Raw genomic sequence first — 21,786 nt, 5'->3', positions numbered from 1 at the left:
GAACTCCTTTTTTGACATTAATTTTGGGATGTTGGTCTGTCGCTAGTACGCGCGTACGACAGACCAACATCCCAAATGTAAAAAAAAAGTTCTAGCGCCCCAGTTAGTGGGACGAGCAAGGAACAGATTTCATGAACAACAAATCCAAAAGTTCTCCTTTTGTTAATCCAATTTCCAAATTCTAACCATATTTTTTGCGAGTATAATGTATGCGCATTAGGTTTACGTTTACATGTATTATGTTTGCATCCAAATTTGGCGCTTGTTCGTGCACACATCGCTTTCTTTGACATTACAACGATGTTCCCGGTTGCTGGGCGTACGTTCATTCGTACCGTGGGCGGTTCAAGGACCAATGAACTTGAATTGATCTGAATGGATCCCTGTCTCCGTATGTGTGCCAGTGAATGAGGTCTCGACGGTGGATCCAGTCTCTTTATCAATCAATCAAACACAATGGAAATCGCATAATGACGTCAAATTCTCCGATACGATTCTGCTGAATCATGCGATTGTCAGGTCGCTGGCCGTACGAAGCCCGCAGTGTTGGTTTATCCCATTGATCAATTGTGTTATTGTAATGGCGTCAATGTGCCAAAATAGACCAATCAAAAATGGTCTTACTTGAGCGTTTGATCATGGTTTGATTCACGACCTTGTCCGATATCGCGCGTGTGTACTAATGCTCGTACACAAAAATCTACGTCCCGCGCGACGACGTTTGTGGCGTTTTGTGGATGGAGGACTTGGAATATTTCGTAACAGAATATCCGGAAGCTGAAACAAATGGGTTATGGAAACAGCATTTTTTAAGAAGAACTGATTTTTGTAACAGAAATGTCACGATACGTGATGTCAGGTAAGAAATTGTGTTGTCAATCTAGTTCATGTAGTTTGTCAAACATGTCAAACTTTAGCATGTTTAGCCTGGTATCCTGTCATGCCTGTAAAGGCTGTATAGGAACTGCTCATGATTTTCTTGCCCTTGTGCAATGTGTCAAGCTAAGGAAAGATTCCCATATCTGTAAAGATTCCCATATCTGGCCATATTTTTCCCATGATAAATGACCTATCGGCCATCAGAAAGTGATCATAATATGTCCTAAAAAGTCAAAATTAGCACGAACAAATTTTTAATTTTTACTGAGAAAACACTTAAAAATTTTCAGACCAGTCCCATAGGGTTTGTGTACAGGGTGACAAGTGATGGCCAGATATGGGAATCTTTCCCAAGCGAAAGAAGTCATGTACGTTGCCAATATGGTAAGTAGCTTATAAACATGACATTTCCATACGAACATGACGAACAGACGACAGATGTTTGGGTAATCCTTACTTTTGGGACCCCGTTCCTGTATAGGAAGGGAAAGACTCACCAAAACAGTTGACTAAATGACACTCAAAATTGACGTCCGAGTACGGAACTTTTCCCACACCGTCTTGAATATCAGCAGGTTTAATTTTGTGGAAAGAGGGCAGGGCTTTGATTTATGAGGGAAATTCAGGGGTAAAAGACGACGATGACAACCAGAAAACAGACTCAAAAACCAAGATGGCAAACATGAAAGCTCGATGCGATGAAAGCTCGATGCTGATTGGCTGATAAAAAATAAACATTCTTGTTTATTTTTAGTCTGGTTCCCAGACCAAAATATTCAGGAATAGACAGAATCTTTTGGTCTGAGAACCAGACTAACTTGTTTATTTTAAATCTGGTTCCCAGACCAAAAGATTCAGGAGTAGTCAGAATCTTTTGGTCTGGGAACCAGACTAAACTATTTTTTTAGCAGCCAATCAGCATCGGGCTTTCATTATGTAGGGCTTTCACGCTTGTGAGAACTTCAACATGCACGTCTGACTGCAAAAAAGGTAGGAAAGTCACATTTTCTTCGAAAGTGCTTTCAAAACTACAACTAACATGAGTTTTATGAAGAAAAAAGACTGAGCCTGCAAAAGTCACTTTGGTACTGGACAGTCATCTGCAAAAGTCAGTTTTGAGCAGAACTTGTAAAAATAGAGGTGTCCTAAAAGTGAGGATTACCGATGTTTGCTTGTTTCAAACTTTATCAAACATGTCAAAATTCAAAGGCCTTTCTTTTTAATTTCAAAGGCCTAGTGTTTGCTAACATATTAAACATTACAAAAATTGTACTTGTTCTATTTTGTAGGAAGTTTTGTTTTTAATGACTCTATTTTTATAAATTATGTTTTAATCAAATCATTCTGTTTATTTCAGTAGATTTCATTTTCTTCTTTATCAGTGGCTTTGTAGGATCATTAGGCCTGAGTATGGTTTTTTAAAGGATAATGTACATGTAGTAATTTCTGGGGCTAAACTCAGTCTTTCTTCGGCTGGGACATCTCTGACAGGCTGTCATTGTCAAGGGATTCTTGCAAGTCTCAGGAAGTAATAACTTCCCTTATCTGAACGGAACCTAAAACCGACGAATAGTCTAAACTTGTAAGCGTTTTCTGTAAGTAACTTGTTCTCAGTTTGTCTCCTTGTCGTGAAGTTCTGCACAGCGTGCAAAAGACGGGGTCAGAAGGCATCGGGAATCATATTGCCCATGGGCAGTACCGCAGGCCAGTCCATACTGGAAAACGGGGGTGGTTCCCAAGCCCAAGTTTACGACAATTAGGCCTAATGTCTGAGAATTGGTTACAGCATCCAAATATCCTGACGTACTACACTGTACATGTAGGTCAGGGAACTAGACGGCTGCCGTAATGATATCCACTGCGTACAAAATGAAAATAAAATTGAAATAAGTTGTCCCGGTTGTCCTACATTTAATTGCGGAATATTTTATCTTTTTCTGATTCCTGGCTTTGGATTTGGAAGATAGTAAAGTCTGAAATTTCATTAGGTCTGATCATGTCTCATGAATACAAAGACACAACGACAATGAAAGCATAGAACTGGATGAAGATTCATCGCAGTAAACATTTCTAAGTCCCCCAAAACACTGGGCATGTTCGGTGCTGTGCTGGTCAAAGAGCTGAAATCAGGGACCGGTTCACAGTCAAATATAGGCCTACACTGCCATTTTGGAGAGACAAAAAAGTCTAATCCACCTGGAAAAATGATACGCAGTGAATGCTTGTGTCACATTAATTTGATTATATTTTTGGATTTATTATGTATTAGGCCGGCGCCGATGTTGATAGGGCTCGGGCTCAACGCTATTTTTATAGAGGCTTTCTGGAGCTCTGAGTGGCTGATAGATAAATGGGGTATATTGGCTGAACTAACATTAATATGTCATTGGTTTACTTTTTACTAGTTTTTACTAATTTTCTAGTTGAGTAGTTTGCCGGAGTAATCAAAGACAACCTCTGGCAAACTGCTTGTACGTGTAACATTTAATAAAAGAAAACCAGTGTTGGCAGCCAGCCAAATATCCACTGCCTTTATGTTAAGCCATGTATGAAAAAATATTCAGCTTTTTGTCCCAGCCTGCTTGCTTTTTTTTTTTTTTTAAATTCATACATGTCTTTGCAATATATGTTGCACATAATTATGTTGTCAGTACAGTCCGTCCTGATTTGAAAATCACAGGCGTGTGGAAAAAGGTACATCTGGTGTGTGATTCTGCGGTCCTGGGAAGTTCAGGCATGTATGTATTCACACTTCTCGGGAAGCCTTAAGGTGTGCTATGGCGTGGTGGTGCGATGGCACACTTCAAATCAGAGGGACTGCAGTACCTGGCATGTTGTCTTTTTATGGAAAGCGTTCCATACGTGGACATCAATTGACACCCTGTGCACAAACCCTATGAGACTGGTCTGAAATATTCCAAGTGTTTTCTCAGTAAATGCTTCAATATTTTCCCTGCTAAATTTGGACTTTTTAGGACATGTTATCGCTTTCTGATGACTGATGGGTAACTGCAGGGAAAAAATAGTGATGTCATACATACTTACGTGTATAGAATTCTTTCCCTTTTGATATGTTTCCAACAATATTATAGCTATGTTGAAAGGGTTTGGGCTCCAAGGAGCACAAATTTGTATCAGCAAAATAGTCGAGAAAATTGAAGAGTCCATCCGCCGTCTTGGAAAATCTGCCATCTTGGGGAGAACAAAAAACACCCACCTCCTTAAGTTTTTTTCAGAAAGGCTGGACGAGAAACTTCTTATTCTTTTTTACTTGGCCTCATCTTTTGTCAGCCAGAGCTGTAAATTCTGTTTTTGTTTTTAGTTTCAGCTTTTTGGGGGGGGGGGGGGGGGGGCGGAGAGGGAAGGCGGAGCATAAACTCACATACACAAACTACAATGTACGTAAACGAGTACAATCAGGCATGCAACTTTTCCTCGGATCTGCTGATTGCCTCGTTTTTTACTTCTCATCAATGCCATTACAAATTGAAAAAAACTGTACAAAGTCTTGTGTGGTTTGGGGTTTCCTCGTTTTTTCTAAATTCCCGGTTGCATGCCTGGCACAATGTGTATCCAACGGTGGCATATCTTTGAAAGTGTATTTTGTACTTCAGGATACATGTGATTTTGAAACACTTACACAATTCCTTATCGCTTTTTGATAGAATACATGTTTTTTGTTCTCTTCTCTGTTGCTACACTGTTGTTTGACAGGTGCTTTGTGCACGTATTTGCTGAACAAACTTGTTGGTGGTTAGTAAATTTGTGCGCTAAACAGCTCCGTGTAATTGACCCGTTTAATGGCAGAAACTTACACGTGCTTAGCAGACTAGCAGTGCCAGGAAAGTTTCACCTTTGATACATAATGAGGATTAAACTTTGGCCCTTCAGCTTTCCACCCACCCCTTCGAAACATCAAAACCAGGTGGTTTTTGCTTTTGGCAGTTTTTCTAATTGATGCACGTGTTCTAAAGCTCCGATGTGTTGGAGCAGGACACAGAATTTTATCACCAGGAACTCCTCTTAGTAATACCCCCTTCCCCCTCCCCTTCCCCCCCCCCTCCCTATGCCCCCTGTGGTTTTATCTTTTGCAGTGTAGGGGGAAGGGGTACAGGGAATTAGTTGATCAACAGTGCCATGACTCACAGTGAGGCTGCATAATATCTACTCCAAGTTCAACTGGGAATTTGTATTATCTTGAAAAGGAAGGGCCGATATATTTTTAGTTTTAGTCATTCGAAACGCATCATCTTTTCGTTTGGTTTGTTTTATTTGTGTAAAGTTGACAGGGCAAATAGCCAAAATTGCTGTCAACTTTTAAAAAAAAATTGACTGGAACCCTCGTGACATGCAGTTTGTGAGTCCATCAGTTGACGACGTGACGTGCGCGTGTGGGGGGATGACTCGGGGTATTCAACCCTCGCTTCAGGCCAGAGATTTCTAAATATCATCACCTTGAACTCGTTTGGGTATAACTGAGGATCCATGGATCCCAAAAGGACTGTAATGTGATTTAGTGTTTACAGCACATTAAGAGGAGTGATGAAAACGATATGAAGCAGTTCTGTCAAATTTACAATCCCACTGAAAATCTCACGGATTGAAAAAGTAAAACTCCAAAATAATGACAAAGACTGTACCGAACCATTTACTATAATAAGGAACATACCTTTTGACTCTTCAAATTTTATGTTCAACTGTACTGTACAGAGCATTGTACTGTACAGAGCAAGTTCCATTGTACGGTGAAATGTAATTTATAGAGTTACATGAGGACTATGTACATGCATTATCTTGGGAAAACATGAATACTTCCCCTTTTTTGGGTCAGTGAAAATATTGCTCTTCATATTAGGAATAAATTCAAAAAGGGTTGTGGCACTTTTATTTCACACAGTTCAGAGGGATGAACAAAATTATGCAAAAATGAAAAGAAAACATTTTCATGACATTCAGTTCACAGGCCTCCATTAAAAAGACCTCCAATGTAGTTTGTTTGCAGATATGTAAGTACTGCACCTGGCATACATGTACGCGCTTCAGTCTCCTCGAGTCATACAAGACACCATGGAGCTATTGCTCATGAAGACACCTTAGACCACATTTATTTCATGTTACACTTGTACATGTACATATACCGGTATGTACTCATGGGATGAAATTCATCTCATCATTATGTAGCCACCTTCCTCCCGTTCTTTGCGCTGTGCTCCTTTCCGTATGTTTCACTCACGATTATGCTTGGAAATGCACAGTTGAGACACGGATTGTAAACTCATCTCCCAGTGGCACATACATGCAATATTATGCCCAATGCATTTGAACATGTATACATGTACACGGCCACAGTATGCGCAAGACTGGCAGTTTCAACCTCATTTTTATGATAATGTAAATGACTTTAGTGTTGCATTGCGTTCAGTTGATAAGCGATGTGTACAGTTTCCTGTATAAATTGTAAACATGTTTGAAAAAAATCCTGATAGGACCAGTTAAATATGAAATATGATCTCCATTCGTGATAAATCCTGTAAATGTGGGAATTCCTACCTACATTGTAGAAGGCTGCATGGGAATTATTTGGCTATGACTAGCACTAGTATCGGTACACTTGTGTAGGACGTGCCTTCAGCTGCTTTCATTGAAAAATAAGTAATATCCACAGAATTTGGACCTGGACTTACTCATTTATAATATTTGAACATAAACGTAAAATGTATGTTACCATGGTGATGAAGAAACTTTGAACAGCAGTGATGATTATTGATCAATCGCTTGGTTTTATTTGCGAGGAACACCTGTAAAAATGATGACTGTTGTGCTACTTGTGTGTGTGTAAAATGTCTTCGGCCTTCATTAAGTTTGCATCTTGTATTTAAATTCTGTCAAGGTTCAAAGCCCACATTATCGTACAAATATTGAATAGTAATACCGGTACACGTACATGTTCCTTACACAGCATTGTATTTAAATTCTGTCGCGGTTTATACCCGACATTATTGTGCAAATATTGGATAGTAATACATACAGTGTGCCTAAAACAGCATTACATGTAATGCAGATAATACAGTGCACCTTACACACACTGTACAATGTACGTGCATGGAATGTGATTATGTGCAGTACACCTCAATGACAGCATGTGGCACAAAAAAACTGCAATATCACCGTCGCGATTCAAACTGAACTGTGGACTTGTAATGTAGAGAATGCATTGTGTTCAGAAAAGATCTGTGTCCTTGGAATACCGTTGAAGAGCATTGTCAACAAACACAACCCCTTTTGTCACTCCAGGGAGACGCATTGCTCTCTATTTCAGATCAAAGGCGTGTGTACTTATATATTGACCAGAAACAGGGTTACCTAAGGTGCATAATAGCCTAGTCTTTTGATCTTGTTAGGGGGTAGCATGGGTCCTTTGAACAAAGAATCAAGGATGTGGGCTTTTGCACACCTACGTGTACATGTACCGGTACGTCAGTGATGACTGTTGAGTGTGTGCTAGTCATAGATCTAGTTGAATGTTCCTTTTCAAGTCATAAGTAATCCTTTTTGCTTGTTAGGGGACAACCTGTAGTCTCGCTGTTTGGGGGCAACAAACTTTTTATCTCACCTAGCATGCCTAGTTCTAGGTATACGGTATTGACACATGGGCATTATGAAGTACATGTACATGTATGCAATTTATGGTTGCACCGGTACATTACAACTTACATGGATCAACTGTTGATGCACAAGTTGAGCACTCGTGTGTAGAACTAACAACATTTAATTTGCTGCAAGAACTTGCCAAGAAGAAATGTTAAGTAACTGATGCCAAAAGCGTTATGCAAGTTGGGATAATGTATGCATACATGTTCATAGATTGTAACATTTGTGCACACAAACCCAAATTGTCTTAGTGCATGTCTAACATGTCTGAGTGTGGATCATGCATGTTAAAGCATCCCCAGTCATTTCCTTAAATCGCAGAAGCAGTTTGGTGCAACCTCCACAACTTCTTCAATTTGATAAACCCTCTCTGTGACCAAATTTTTTTCTCATTATGTATTCCTTAAGCATTTTCAAAGTGAGGCAAATTCTAGGTGTGTGAATGATCATACACAGGGGTGTGAATGATCATACACAGGGGTGTGAAATCTCAGCTTTAAAGCTGATTTCAGCTTTTTTTGTTTTGGATTTCAGTTTTTTTCCCTCACTTGCTGTGTACAAAAATATAGGAGATTTCCAAAAGTTGAGCTTTTCACACCTTTTCCAGCTGTTTTTAGCTATTTTTGATGTGTGGTCACTCACACCCCTGCATACAATACAACAACTGGTGGGTTTGACTATACACTGCACAAAACTACTATTGACTGCATTATGACAAAGAATAGATTGGACTTTAAAACCATTAACCTTTGATGCGTTGTTAAAAACAGTAGCTTGAAAATGCTGACTGTTGCGGACTTGCCAGTACAGGTGTTTGAGTCGTACAGTGTAGCTGCTTCTGACCTGACAGTTTTGGTCACAAAGGTGTTGATATCCATTGTAATTTTAACGTTGATAAAAAGTGTGATACTGATAGAGCCCTTGTATCTGACATCACCACTGTACATGTACCGGTAGGTCTTGGTGCACCGGTAGATCTCTGTGATGTGTACCGTACTTCCATTGTCACTAAATTATAAAAACAAAAACTGTCCAAAGTGATCAGGGACGTTGCCAGACTACCGGTACGTTTCCTGACAGAACATCTGCCGTTGAAGGTGGCCAGGAATATTTTCCTAGTAACGGGGAGGGGGGGGGGGGGAGGGGGGGGGGGATCTGTACACAATCTTACTATTTAGGGCGCTGTTCAAAGCAGACCAACTTAAACACTACACTAACCAACCACAGGTGGCGCTTTTCGTTGTAGCTACGGTATTTGTTGAACGGACAATTTTGCTGGCAAACATGATCATTAGAGGGTGTCACTCCCCCCCCCCCCCCCGACAAAAATGACCAGTTGAGGATGACAACCCCCCCCCCCCCCCCCCCCCCCCCACCGAAAGATCATTGGACTTTTTAGATGGTGTCCAGTCCCCTCCCCTTTCATCTACAGCCCTGCAAGTGGGGGCGCTCTGCGCAAAGCGTCTACCGTATTTGAACCTGAGCCAATCAGCAGTGACTCAGTAAGTTGATTAGAATCAGCTGATTGGCCGGCCAGACCGCTAATAAAATACGCACCGGCCAGCGATGTCATGAAATGACTCAATTAGCCGGGCTTGTCTCTCCAGTCAAACCTCGTCTCCTTTGTGGAGCAAATTTTTGCTGACGTTTGATACCGGGGTAATTGGAGGCAGGAAATCGGCTCATTTCATTCATTAATGCTGGGGGCACTTATTTTTGGGCTTGGAATTTAAAGGGGTTTGTTTTTAGGAATATTTGGTGGCTTTTCAGCCCTCTCGAAGGGTTAACTCGTGCCACAATAGATGGATTGCATTCAGCAGACATCTTTGAGGTGTGTTTTGTTATGTTAATTCATTAACAGTGACTGCACAAGACGTCTACTCATGAATGCGTAACCCTGTTGAAAGAAGCACACGTCAAAGATGACTGCAGTGCAAGTTATCTAAAGAATGACATTATTTTTTTCATAAATGTTATTTTATCATCGTCACGAACTGAAGTCTTGTTTCCCACGTTCCCACTGTCTGTTGCACCTTCATCATGTGTACCAGTAGCACGTACATGTAGTTGATGTCAGCTGAAAATGGATTTTTGGTCAATCTTCTTGAAGCCAATAGACCGACCTTAACCCCCCTTAGGCCCTTTTTGCTAGGGACCATCCTCAATCCTCCAGAATCCTCCAAAATTTTGCACAAGTGTTCAAATGAAGGATACCCACTGCCTCAATCCTTCAAAATCCTCAGACAGTCCTGCCTCTCGAAATGCATTCATCCTCAATCCTCCAAAATCCTCCTCTTCTTCAGACACCATTCATCCTCAATCATTCAAAACCAGTACTGAATATCCATGTTCCCTCAATCCTCCGCAATCCTCCAAATTTTATGTTGCATTCATCCTCAATCCCCCAAAATGCTCTTCTTCAAAAACACCATTCATCCTCAACCCTCCAAAATCAACCAGTACTAAACGTGCATTCATCCTCAATCCTCCACACTCATCCATAATTGTATGTTGCATTCATCCTCAATCCTCCAAAATCAACCAGGACTGAATGTGCATTCATCCTCAATCCTCCAAAATCCTCCAAAACTGCCTGGAGGACTTTGCAGGATTTAGGAAGGTTAGGGTAAAGCCCTGCCCAATGCTGTTTTGACCAGTTACTAAGCTGCGATTAATGTCTGACATGCGTCCACAAAAGTCTGACATGCGTGCATATACAATGTATATGCGCATATGACGTGCACGGCTGGAACATTCAGTGTGGCATCGGAGAGTTACTCAAATCAATGTAGACGCACGCATTGGTTGCCCATGTGCCCAGTGGGTGGAGCTAAATGGCTTGGTCTATTTCAGGGAGTGGCTAAATGCATCAATTGAGCTCAGGAAAATATTGCTTGTCTGGTAACCATCCAAACTGCCACAGGATTTCCATACATTTGTACAATGTACTTGCGATTAGTTTTCAGCCAATTTTCACAGTGCTCTTAAATATTGTTGGTCAGAACTTGGCAAGTATGAATCATTGGAAGACTTGTGGATGCCTATTGTCTTTGCATTGTTGGAGCGCAGGCTGTGACTGCACAGGGCTCCTGCACTCGGCTGATGGTTGGGTTTGGTAAGCCCCCTGATTGATGGCACATGGAGCGTGCATGACCTCACATCAAGCCCCGTTCTTGCAGTGTAATGATGACAGCGAAACAAGCGAATCAGGAACGGAAGCCCGATTGCAGCTTTCACAAGGTGCAGTGATTTCCTGAGCTGATTAGCGGCCAATTAGGGGCATGTCAACAACCGGGCAAGCAATGGGGGACACGCTCTGCACACTCACGAACCCTCCACCCCTCGTCTGGTGAGATTGCACTAAAAAAAACCCCGAACCACCGGGCCGCTGGTCACAGCGGTAATTCACCATGCTGAAGTCACTTGTTGGAGATCATAGCGTGTTTCCGTGATATACCCCAGTGAGCGGCCCCCTATTCTTTAATGGTCTGTCAAGGACCCCTGTGCTTCAGTACCGGCCGCGTACAGGCCCCAGGATGAGACCGCGGTTTATAAGGTTAGCCGCGCAAGGCTAGAGCCAGTCCAGTCAGCGATTGTTCCCCTGTGCGGGCAACCCGGGCCCGACCAGCGTCTTCTCGGCAAATTTTTTTGTGTGTTTCAAGTTAACCAGAGCAATTGGATTATGATTGATTCTAAGCCGGGAGCTTTCCGGGGGATCTGTTTGGCTAATTCAGTAGACATCCTCTTCTCGCCTTAATGTGTGAAACGGCCGACACTTCTTCTACCTGTGCTGGAAGGTTGTTGAGCTTGTTAGTTTCTTAACTCATATCCTGTGGTAAATGTAAGTTCATTATCTCATTGCTGGGGTTGGGTTTTGTTGGCATTGGAGATGGACAGTTCACAATGGTCACTTAGTTGAACTTAAAGTGAACAAACGATTGCGCAACGTGTACCTTATCATGGGCTGATTGTCCTCTTTCACACATCGTATCTAAACAATTTTAATAGTTGTGAGGCATCATCTTGAAGTCTTGATGCTAACAGTAACTCGCTGGTATCACCTCACATTGCACGATTAATCTTGCTTAACATGTAGGCCCCCACCGGTACGTATTACGCTTTTCCCTGCATGCATTTGAATGCACATCAAGCAAGGAGATTTGTAGTTGGGCCTCGTGCTGTATAACTAGGTCGTAGTTTTTTCTCCTCATTAGGTATGCAGTCATTAGATAATAATTAACATCAAAGCTTAGCAAGTTTCACTGCTAAGCAAATGTCTTCAGAGAACCAGTTGCACACAGCTACATGTATGCATGCATGTAGTGTGACATTTTGGCCGGTAGTCTGCTTTTGCTACGAAAATATTTGCCGTGCTTTATACAGGCATGCAACTTTTCCTCAGATCTGCTGATTTCCTCGTTTTTTACTTCTCACAAATTGAAAATACTGTACAAAATCTGGTGTGGTTTGGAGTTCCCTGTTTTTTTTTTCTAAATTCCCAGTTGCATGCCTGTTATAGCAGCTACACAAAATTGACCCCTGGATGGATGTACATGTAATATTCCATTTTCTAAACCATGCTTTTACTGTTCAGTTTATCATGTCAGTTTTATCATTGTTTGCAAGAATATTAATTTTGTAAACTATTTGACTTTCTTGTGGTTTGTGGTATTGAAATGCTTCAGAAGATGCATCTTTTGGTCTACAGGTAAAAACTCTTAGCTGTTCTTGAAGTTGACGGCAACGATACATTTGTTTCTTTGGAGTTGACAGCAAACATGTAGATTTGGCAAATTTGGATTCACCTCCTGTCTGAATTTCTTGCCCTTCAAAAAAAGTTATTCTAAAATGGTTGTCGTTTCTGCAAGCTAGAACTGTTGCACATCGTATAATCAGATATTTGTTCAGTCATACGTAAATGCATTTTTCTGTAATCAAATGAAAGTAAAATCCCACTCTTGAGTTGGTTTTGTTTGTCTGTTTTTTTTCCTTCCAGCTTGATTCCCAGTGTGGGGTAACTGGTCTGAAATTGAAGTGCTTACACACTGTTCATTTGTACCCTAATCCTGATATTTCTCACAGTCTGAACTACACATTGTTCATTTCCCAGATCAGGAGGGGTAGCTCTCCACACATAAAAGAATTATGAAATTATTAGGCAAATTGACCTGTATTGGAATGCACCTACGTATGTACATTTCACAACAATAGCTGTTGACTGTTGATCCACAACAGTAGCCCCACCGTTAATAAGCATGTCAAGTTTACTCTTTGCCATGGGCATGATAGTGCAGATAGAGTGCCTTTGTGTCAGGCACTCTTTACTGGGAAATTTCCCCACAGTCATTGTGTTTGGTCACTCGCTTGTCAGTTCTCAATGGGGCTGGTCCCACGCACGGATTATCGGTCGCGGCCGATTGGAGATCATTTGAATGGAGCATGACTCATCTAAAAAAGATTTCTCAGCAGAAATTACGTTGTCACACTTGTGTTTTCCAGCTTCTTGCAGTACCGGTACATACAATAATGGAGGTGGGAAATGATTTAAATTTCAGTTCAGTTCCTTGTCGAAGCTTTTGTCTGTGAACACTTTTCTGGATGAATGAAGACGCTGACTATAAAGGCAAAGTTAAAAAGCGTGAGTTTTGGTCAAATAAGGTTAAATTCCAATTTCCTGCACAGAACCTGTGGCTTATGCTGTACATTTATGTCTACATGCAGTCACAGAAAGTTGTTACAGACATTGAAATATGCAGATTTTCTTTTTATTAATTTCCTCTGTTCTATTTTTTGTCTTTACCCGGACAGGTGATTCATCAGATAAGGAGTTGATCACTGCGTTACCGTCTGACATGCGAAGTCATTCCCTCCACACTGCCGTCCGGTTCAGGTAATGGAGGCATACCACTCGGATGTGGCTAAACTGATTCTTATAGTAAGCATGAAATGGCATCCCCCATTATGCCAAGCCTAGATACCACTTCAATGACTTCGGAGAGTAAGATCTCTCACCGTCGGACGTGCGGAGGGGGCATGACGTTTACTAGCGCGCGCCACCCGGGAAACGCTTTCTCTGTCCTGAACGAGTTACGGCAGAAGAAAGACCTGTGCGATGTGACGCTGGTGGTCGAGACAGTCAAATTCAACGTCCACAAGGTCGTGCTGGCCTCCTGTAGCCCTTACTTCAAGGCAATGTTCACGGGAGGATACAACGAGTGCAGCAAACGTAAGATTGAGCTCAAGGATGTCCACCCCTGTGTGTTTTCATCCATCATAGACTTCATGTATACCTCAGAGATCACAATCAACGAGCACAACGTGCTGAACGTTCTGCCCAAAGCCGTCATGTATGATATCAAGGATATCATTGAGTGCTGTTGTACGTTTCTCCAAGAGGAGCTGGACCCAAGCAACTGTATTGGCATATCGGCGTACGCCCAGCAGCATGGGTTGACGACCCTGCATGCCGCAGCGCGAGAGTTCATCTGTCGCAAGTTCTGCGAAGTGTCCAAAACGGAGGAATTCATGAACCTCACGCTAGTGCAGCTGGTTGCGCTCATCAAACATGACAAACTCAACGTCTGGTGCGAATCTCAGGTCTACAATGCGTGTCTGCGCTGGGTGCAGCACAGCGAGGGCGAGCGACGGCCTTGCTTTGAGAAACTCCTAGGATGTGGCGGCATCCGCTGTGAGCACCTGACGCCGACTTTCTTAAAGAAACAACTAGACAAGTGCGAGATCCTCAAAGGGGAGCCTCGATGCAAAGACTTCCTTTCCAAGATCTTCCAGGAGCTGCGATTACATAAAATCTGCAAGACTCCCAAACGGAATCCCATTTCAGCCTGTGTGATCTACACGGCCGGCGGCTACCTCCGCCAATCCCTAGTCAACATGGAATGCTATAATCCTGAAGACGATGCTTGGCACAAACTGGCCGATCTCATCGAGCCCCGCAGCGGACTCAGTGCTGCGACAGTTGCGGGGATATTCTACGCGGTCGGTGGTCGGAATAACACCACCGAAGCCAACACAGACTCTGATAGGCTGGATGCCTACAACCCCTTGAAAAATCAGTGGAAAACATTGTCATCCATGAATGTGCCGCGGAACAGAGTAGGCACGGCGGTACTGGATGGACTGCTGTATGCTGTCGGTGGGTCGCAAGCCTGCACTAAACACAACTCAGCTGAAAGGTAATCATCAACCAAGCTTTTTTTTCCTCTAATTTCATATTTAAATCCATTAGCACCTTTACTATTACATTGGGTTTATTCACTGAAGAATCAATAAAATCATAGAGTGCTCGGGCAGTTTTGGGCGCTACAGGGAGTAACAGGCAGGGCGGTTTGGGGCAGTACAGCTGACGAAAGGGTTCAAACTTGGACCTTGTGAGACATTGTGCAGATTTTAACAATGTTTAACCAAAACTGTTGCCAGGGCACATCTGATATAAAATGATTGAAACCCATAGTTCCTATCAAGCCAAAACCTACCGGTACTCCTGGTTTTGCATTTTTGAGTTGGATTCAGTAATGCAGCGGATTTGCTGTCCCAGTCCTACTGGGTTGGGATAAAGTCGTCACATCGAAAGTCTAGTCACGAGTCAAGTGACGAGCTACTCCTATCAATTGTGACTAAGTCATTCCTTTGTCATTTTAAATCCAAAATTACTTTGTAATTTGAGTTTTGATGAGGATAAAAACTAACCAGGTACCGTAGCTGATAATGACCAGCTGTGCACATTCAGCTGTCATCCGTGCTGTGCGCTATATGTATGCGAACCAGTATGCGTACACGGTGTGTCCTGTCCAAGAGCACTTGAAAGTGGACATAAAGCACCCTTACGGGTTTTAAAAATCACTTTAATTTCTCCATCACTCTATAATCCCCATTCATGAATCCCCAAATGGCCTTGTTACTCCCTGTACCGCCCCAAACCCTCCAAGCACTCTATGCTTTTTAAAGAAATTCATCAGAGAATAAATACAATGTAATACAATGTATTTCATTGTAACACAAAGTAATACAATGTAATACAAGTTGTAATGGGTACATGTACATACTGTCATGTTTTAGGTACAACCCAGATGAGGACAAGTGGACCATGATAGCTCCTATGCATACGAAGCGTATCGGCGTAGGCTGTGCCGTTGTCAACAGATTGCTCTACGCAGTGGGCGGCTACGACGGTAATAACCGGCTAGACAGTGTGGAGTGTTACCATCCTGAGAACGATGAGTGGACGATTGTGGCCCCCATGAAAGCCCGTCGCAGTGGAGCAGGTCAGTTTATTCACCCCCTCCCCCCCCCCCTCCCCCCAAAAAGTTAATTCTTATCGTTAACACCTCCAGACTAGTAAAGTCCACTACAGTGTTTGGAGGATTTTTGTTCTCATTTTGGAGGGTACATACCCGGTAGCACAGACAATCTGGGTGTTTTTTTTATGGGACACAAGCCGTGTCTGAGCTACTTGGCTACAATTTTCAATTTCATGCGGCTATGGATAGGGCTAAAGCCACATCCCATAGACATGTGTATTACTGACAGCCACAGCCAAGTAATTCAGAAGCTGGCTACGGCTTGCAGACATGGCTTTGTGGAAGCGGCTCAAGCTACTTCCCATAAACATTTGTGTTACTGCCTGTAACAAGTTGTGTCTGAATGACATGGCTATGGCTAGCAGTTGCACATGCTTCAATGGAAGTGGCTACAGCCTCTCCCCATAGACTAGTGTATAACTGTTAGCCGTAGCCAAGCAATTTGGATGCGGTCATACAGGGTGATTCACAATATACTATTGATGTCTGTCAAGTCATCGCTGAGTCGCTCGATTGGCAACACTAATTGCCTGTATCATCCAGGCCAAGTCGAGCGCGCTCAAAAACTTCCTGTCCGTGTCTGCCGCGACGTCACAGCGTCGCTAAATCTGCGCACTCTTGAATCAGATTTTACGACCGGCAACCTTTAAGGGTGTACAGTGTTCATGTGAAACTATGCACTACTAGACCGAGGCCAGTGATTGTGAGTGACTGTCTGGTAACCTGGAGTTGAAATAAAAAAAATTCTTTTTACAAGTCCTTGGGCCATTAATACAATTTTGGAGTTACAAATGTAGAGACATGACATCTTAATTGAAGCAAAATATTTATGACACTTTTTTTTCTTCTGACCAGCATTTTTGGCAATTGAAACTCATATCCGAATGAAACTTGGTACAGACAAAGACCCTTACAGTTAGTCTTACATTGTACATCATCAGTGAGTGATGTATTGTTAACACTTGTCACGTGACGTCAATCAGGTCCCTTTTTCAAAGTCCTATCTGGAGAACTGTTAACCCTAACCCTCCTCAATCCTCCAAACTCCTCCAGGTTTTTTGTTTTTTTAAGGATTTTGGAGGATTGAGGCTGAATGAAAAAACAGGGGCGGTTGATGTTGGAGGATGCATTGTGTTGAGTTCGTAGGCTGTACCCAGTATTGTTTATGTTCGGTCGTGCATAATGAAGCCTTGCAATATGCTCGATATCATCCACACTGCTTCTGAATGTCATCAAATGAGTTTGGAAGATTGAGGCTCAATCCAATTTTTACATGGTGGCAATTAGAGGATTTTGCTGGATTGATGATGGTTCCTAGCCAAAAGTGCTTGGGGTTAGTGTTAATAAATAGATATGGACAACTAGTTTTTGCTTTGTGTCATTTGGACACAGTTGTGATCAAGTCATTCTCAAGTCCATCACAAGACGTCTATCTCAAGTCAATCACAAGACGTCTATCTCAAGTCAAGTCGCAAGTTACTCAAACCACCTTTGACAGGGGGCATTCCCCTGTTGTGTTCATCGTCTGCTAGTTGTGACTTGAATTGTTCACTCGCTACACAATGAGTTGCCAAATATCAACTGCAACTTCATCAGCTGATGATATGAGAACAATGGAAAATCTGTCCTCTCTTTGAGTGTCTTGAGCGATACATCAACCTATAAACGGTAGCTTTTTTTTTTTCATCTTCATCATTTGACAACTTGGAGGATGTGATAACAATGGTCACGCTCTGTGCCTGCAGGGTTTGTGGGTCTCACGTATCCCAGCGCCAAGCTATCATTTAGTCTACTGTCATAAACCACTTTGTAGAACCGTGCTGAGGAAACTGTCAAGATTGTGGTATTGGGGGGGGGGGGGGGGGGGGGGTTGAGGGGGATAGGAAGGGGGTTAAGAGAGGGCTTGAGAATTAAGTGGCAAGCCTGGAAATGACTAGTGACAGTTTGAAGGGTCGTTACGGAGGTGAGACTGGCGTGTCGTTCCTTCCATCGGGCCGTGACTAACATGGGTCCAAGATGCGATTCATGCTGGAGTTACCTATGAGTCAATGCCACAGACTCACATGATACTTCCAGTCTTTTTAGGGGTTTGTGTGATCTCCGTTTAGGTTTGCATTCTTTGCTCATTGTCCACAGTCCTGTTTATATGTATATGCTCATGCCCAGACAAGGATGGCGTGAGTGGGGAAGTTATTGTTAAGAAAATTAGAATTAAGTTGTGACGACTTTCAACCATACCCGTAACATCTGCTCCCCACAAAACCTGTCTCCCCACTTTGAAATTAGCATGTGTATTGCTCACATGTATAATAGCCCTACATTCGTACATCGGTACCGGTATGTCCATATGCTTACAGAATTACACGTGCAAAAATATTTCCCAGTTTGTCTTAATGTTGCATTTATACAATTGTAAGCAGGCACACATGCATTGTACATGTACATGCACGTGAATGTACAATGTACATGTGTGCATTCATGTACATGTACATACATGTCCTTGACCAAAGTTCATTTTGTCTTAATTGACAGCGATCTTTGACCCTTTTTTTTAAGTTGATGATCATTGCATGAGGTTAAAGTGCCTGGGTATTTATGGAACCTTATCATTTACTAATCCTCATATTCAGCCACTCATATTCATTGCTGTTTATTGTAGGTTTGTTATCCAGCCTCTTTTTGATTGTCTTGTTTTTACATGTAAACCCTGGGCTGCATAAAACATGAAGCTACCGTATTTCCCCCTAAATGTTTCAACAGAGATGCATGTACAGTATGTTAACACTAAATGTGTACAATACATAAATTTACGTTTACAATATCAGTTCCAGATATTTCAGATCACTTCCTGATTTCCATAAACTACAAATGATTGTAACATTCTTAAATTCTGGGACAATTTCCACGATTCTTGTGTAAATATATTTTCCGAGGTCTGGGTTTAATGAAACCACCATTGCAATGGAGTCATTTTCCTCGAACCAAACAAGCCCAGCGGCCATTTAATAACAGACCCGTTGAAACTCAGCTCAGCAGATAGTGTTCGTTTTGAGGAAGTGATAAAAGGCATTGTCATGATGAAACTAAATTTATGCACGGCTGAGCATAAGCAACACAAGGTCCTGCCCAAGACCTTGACACAGTGCATCCTCCAAAATCAGCCACGCATTTTTGCCACACAGCCTCCTGCAAAATCCTGTATTTTGCGAAGAGTACTTTGGAAGGTTAGGGTAAAAAACAGGGTTAAATCAGCCAAATCGCCAGGGGATGGAATACTGTTTGTGACTGGTTTTAAGTTTTGTACGCTTAGTGCATAAATTTCCTCGTGGCAACTTGGAGCCTGTGTTTACAATTGGTCTTCAATTTGTTGTAAATGTGACAGTATTTTGACAGGCAATTTCTTCTTGTAAATTTCACTAATGAAATTTTCTCCCTTTTTTGTGGTATTTGTGCAGGAGTGTGTAGCATCCAAAACTACATCTACGCAGTGGGTGGCTACGACGGCACGAGTCAGCTCAACAGCGTGGAACGCTACGACGCGGAGAAGAACAAGTGGGAATTTGTCGCGGCGATGAACTCCAGACGAAGCGCCCTCAGCGTGGATGTGGTGGGCGGCAAAGTCTACGCATTAGGTACGGACACTCGTAATGGTGTATCACCCGTTTTGAAAAGGCATTCCAGAGTCGTGCCGAACCAAAATATTTGAATCAACTAAGTGAAAAATTAGCCATTTGAAACAGTAGCAACTACGTTGAGAGATCAACTGTTGCAATCAATCAGAACAACTCCACAGTCTCTCAAATCAAAAAAATTAATACAAAATCAAATTGGGTTGACCTGAGTTTATCCTGAAACTATTTGGTTCAATGCGATTCTGTAACACCAGTCTGAGGCGGTGTATATTCCCTGGTACCCACTGCCAAAGTTGCGTTGGTGACCTCTAATATTTATGAGCCACCACCGACAGAATTTGTTTGATTGTGACCCAGGATAGCCACTGCAGCGGTCACAAGCGCGCTGGGATAGCATGCAGTGTATCTGTCCATAATGATTTCTTGTAATGTGTTAATGGATTACAACAAAGCACTGATTCATTGCAATGGGTTCGTTTGGCAACACCGTTGATTCCTTGCAGTGTGTTCCTCTAAGTCCTTGCAAGTGTTGCTTTTACGGCACAGGGCTGACCCTTTGCAAATTGTTGCTTTTGAAACGGTGTCTGTTCCTTGCAATGTGTTTCTGTTGTTATTTGCTTTTAAAACACAGTTCTAACTTTTTACTCCCAATGTGTTGCTTGTTTTTTCAGGTGGCTACGACGGTCAAGACTTCCTATCATCCGTGGAATGCTACGACCCGGACACCAACCAGTGGTCATTGGTCACCAACATGAGCAGCGGCCGTAGCGGGGCCGGAGTGGCCGTAGGAATGGAGCCGTGCTCCACCTGCGGTAACAATAACCCCTGCCGATCTCTGACCACTGCCAGCTGAGCCACACCCTGTAACCTGTAACCCCCATGAGTGACAACCACTTGCAACTGGAGACTGTTGTTGTGTTCAGAGCTGCGCCACAGTTTCTGTTCCCCCTGTTCGAATCCCACCTGTACATAAACATGGAGTTTGTTTCCTATTTCTGTGAGTTCATCCTCTGAAAAGACAGTTATAATCTCCTGCCTGCATTGCAAATTGAATGTTAAACTGTTCACACCTGTACTACATTGTATTACATTGTATAACGTTGTACTACATTGTACTACATTGTGCTACATTGTACTACATTGTACTACATTGTATTACATTGTATTACATTGTACTACATTGTATTTATTCCTCGGTGTATCCATAAAACCATTCAGTGCTTGGGCGGTTACGTGCGGTACAGGGAGTAACAGGCAGGACAGTTTGGAACAGTGCATGGACTAATGTGTTAAATGCCATTTTGGGCAATTGCATCTTGAAGATGTTTTGTTGATAACCCTGTCAAGCGATCATCTCTCACTGCGAAGTGTTTCTGACAGGAACCCGAGCCGTTAGCTTGACGTTTCAGGCACCATACTCAGAGCATCACCAGGCAACGTAAAATGTTCCTCCTGACGATCTAGTTACCACCAAAAGTTTCAAGGAATTAACCAAGAGTTTAAAAAAATGAACATTTAGTAATACGCATTTATGTCATATCTAGTTACTTCACCCCAGTGATTGCAACAACATATTACCCACACCCTGATACATGTGAACTATTCAAATTGAAACTGTGAGACAAAATAGTCTGTTTTTATATAATCGTGATTAACCCTAACCCCCTTGAGTGATTTACTAGGAACCTTCCTCACTCTTGCAAAATCCAACACCATATGTCAAACTCAACACCCAACCTGTTGGGCTCTGATTATGGTGGTATGCCTGACCCCATGTAAAGCATAATCAGTTTACTAGTGCAGTACTCACTCCAACAGATTCCAACAAAACATGCAGTTGGATTTTGAAGGGTTGGGGTGGTTAGGGTCAATATGTAGTTATCTTTCATTTGGTTGTGTGTAAGAAGATACAGTGAAGTAAATTGTAGTAGTTTCAGACGCTGATGCAATGATTAAAATGGTGCTGTAGCTTGATAAGCCCAGACATCTGCATTTCATATTCCTTTGCTGATTTGAATACCGAGAGCCTTCAAAATCCTGTGTATATTTCATGGCCAATCCATCCTTTGGAATTTAGGCTTGAGGCAACGAGTGTAACAATTTGCGTACACGTGTGAAGCCGCAAACAATACAAACAGGGTATGTACATGGATTTGACGAACTGCATGTAATAACTCTCGTAGAATTAGTCTCAACGTTTTTTTTCCATTCCATTTTCATGTATGATTGTCTGTCTGTGTTGTTGCTCTTGTTCAGTATGGCTTGTCAGAAATAACTTCAGTTTTTCTGAGTTTTGGAGTTTGTGT

At 42.2% G+C, this 21,786-nt stretch overlaps 1 protein-coding gene across 1 annotated transcript; it reads left to right on the top strand.

The window, feature by feature from the left end:
* Positions 1-296: 296 nt before the first annotated feature.
* On the top strand, positions 297-20,559 carry LOC119738513 (kelch-like ECH-associated protein 1B). Its single transcript, XM_038213414.1, has 5 exons — positions 297-859; positions 13,339-14,723; positions 15,607-15,812; positions 19,304-19,480; positions 20,152-20,559. The coding sequence occupies exons 2-5, from the start codon at positions 13,477-13,479 to the stop codon at positions 20,331-20,333; spliced, it is 1,812 nt and encodes a 603-aa protein (XP_038069342.1). The 5' UTR covers positions 297-859; positions 13,339-13,476; the 3' UTR covers positions 20,334-20,559.
* Positions 20,560-21,786: the final 1,227 nt, after the last annotated feature.

The sequence above is a fragment of the Patiria miniata genome, unplaced genomic scaffold (assembly GCF_015706575.1).
Source record: "Patiria miniata isolate m_02_andy unplaced genomic scaffold, ASM1570657v1 HiC_scaffold_3, whole genome shotgun sequence".
Taxonomy (NCBI): Eukaryota; Metazoa; Echinodermata; class Asteroidea; order Valvatida; family Asterinidae; genus Patiria; species Patiria miniata.
Note: the sequence above shows the minus strand (reverse complement) of the source record. Positions and strands in the feature narration are given on the sequence as shown.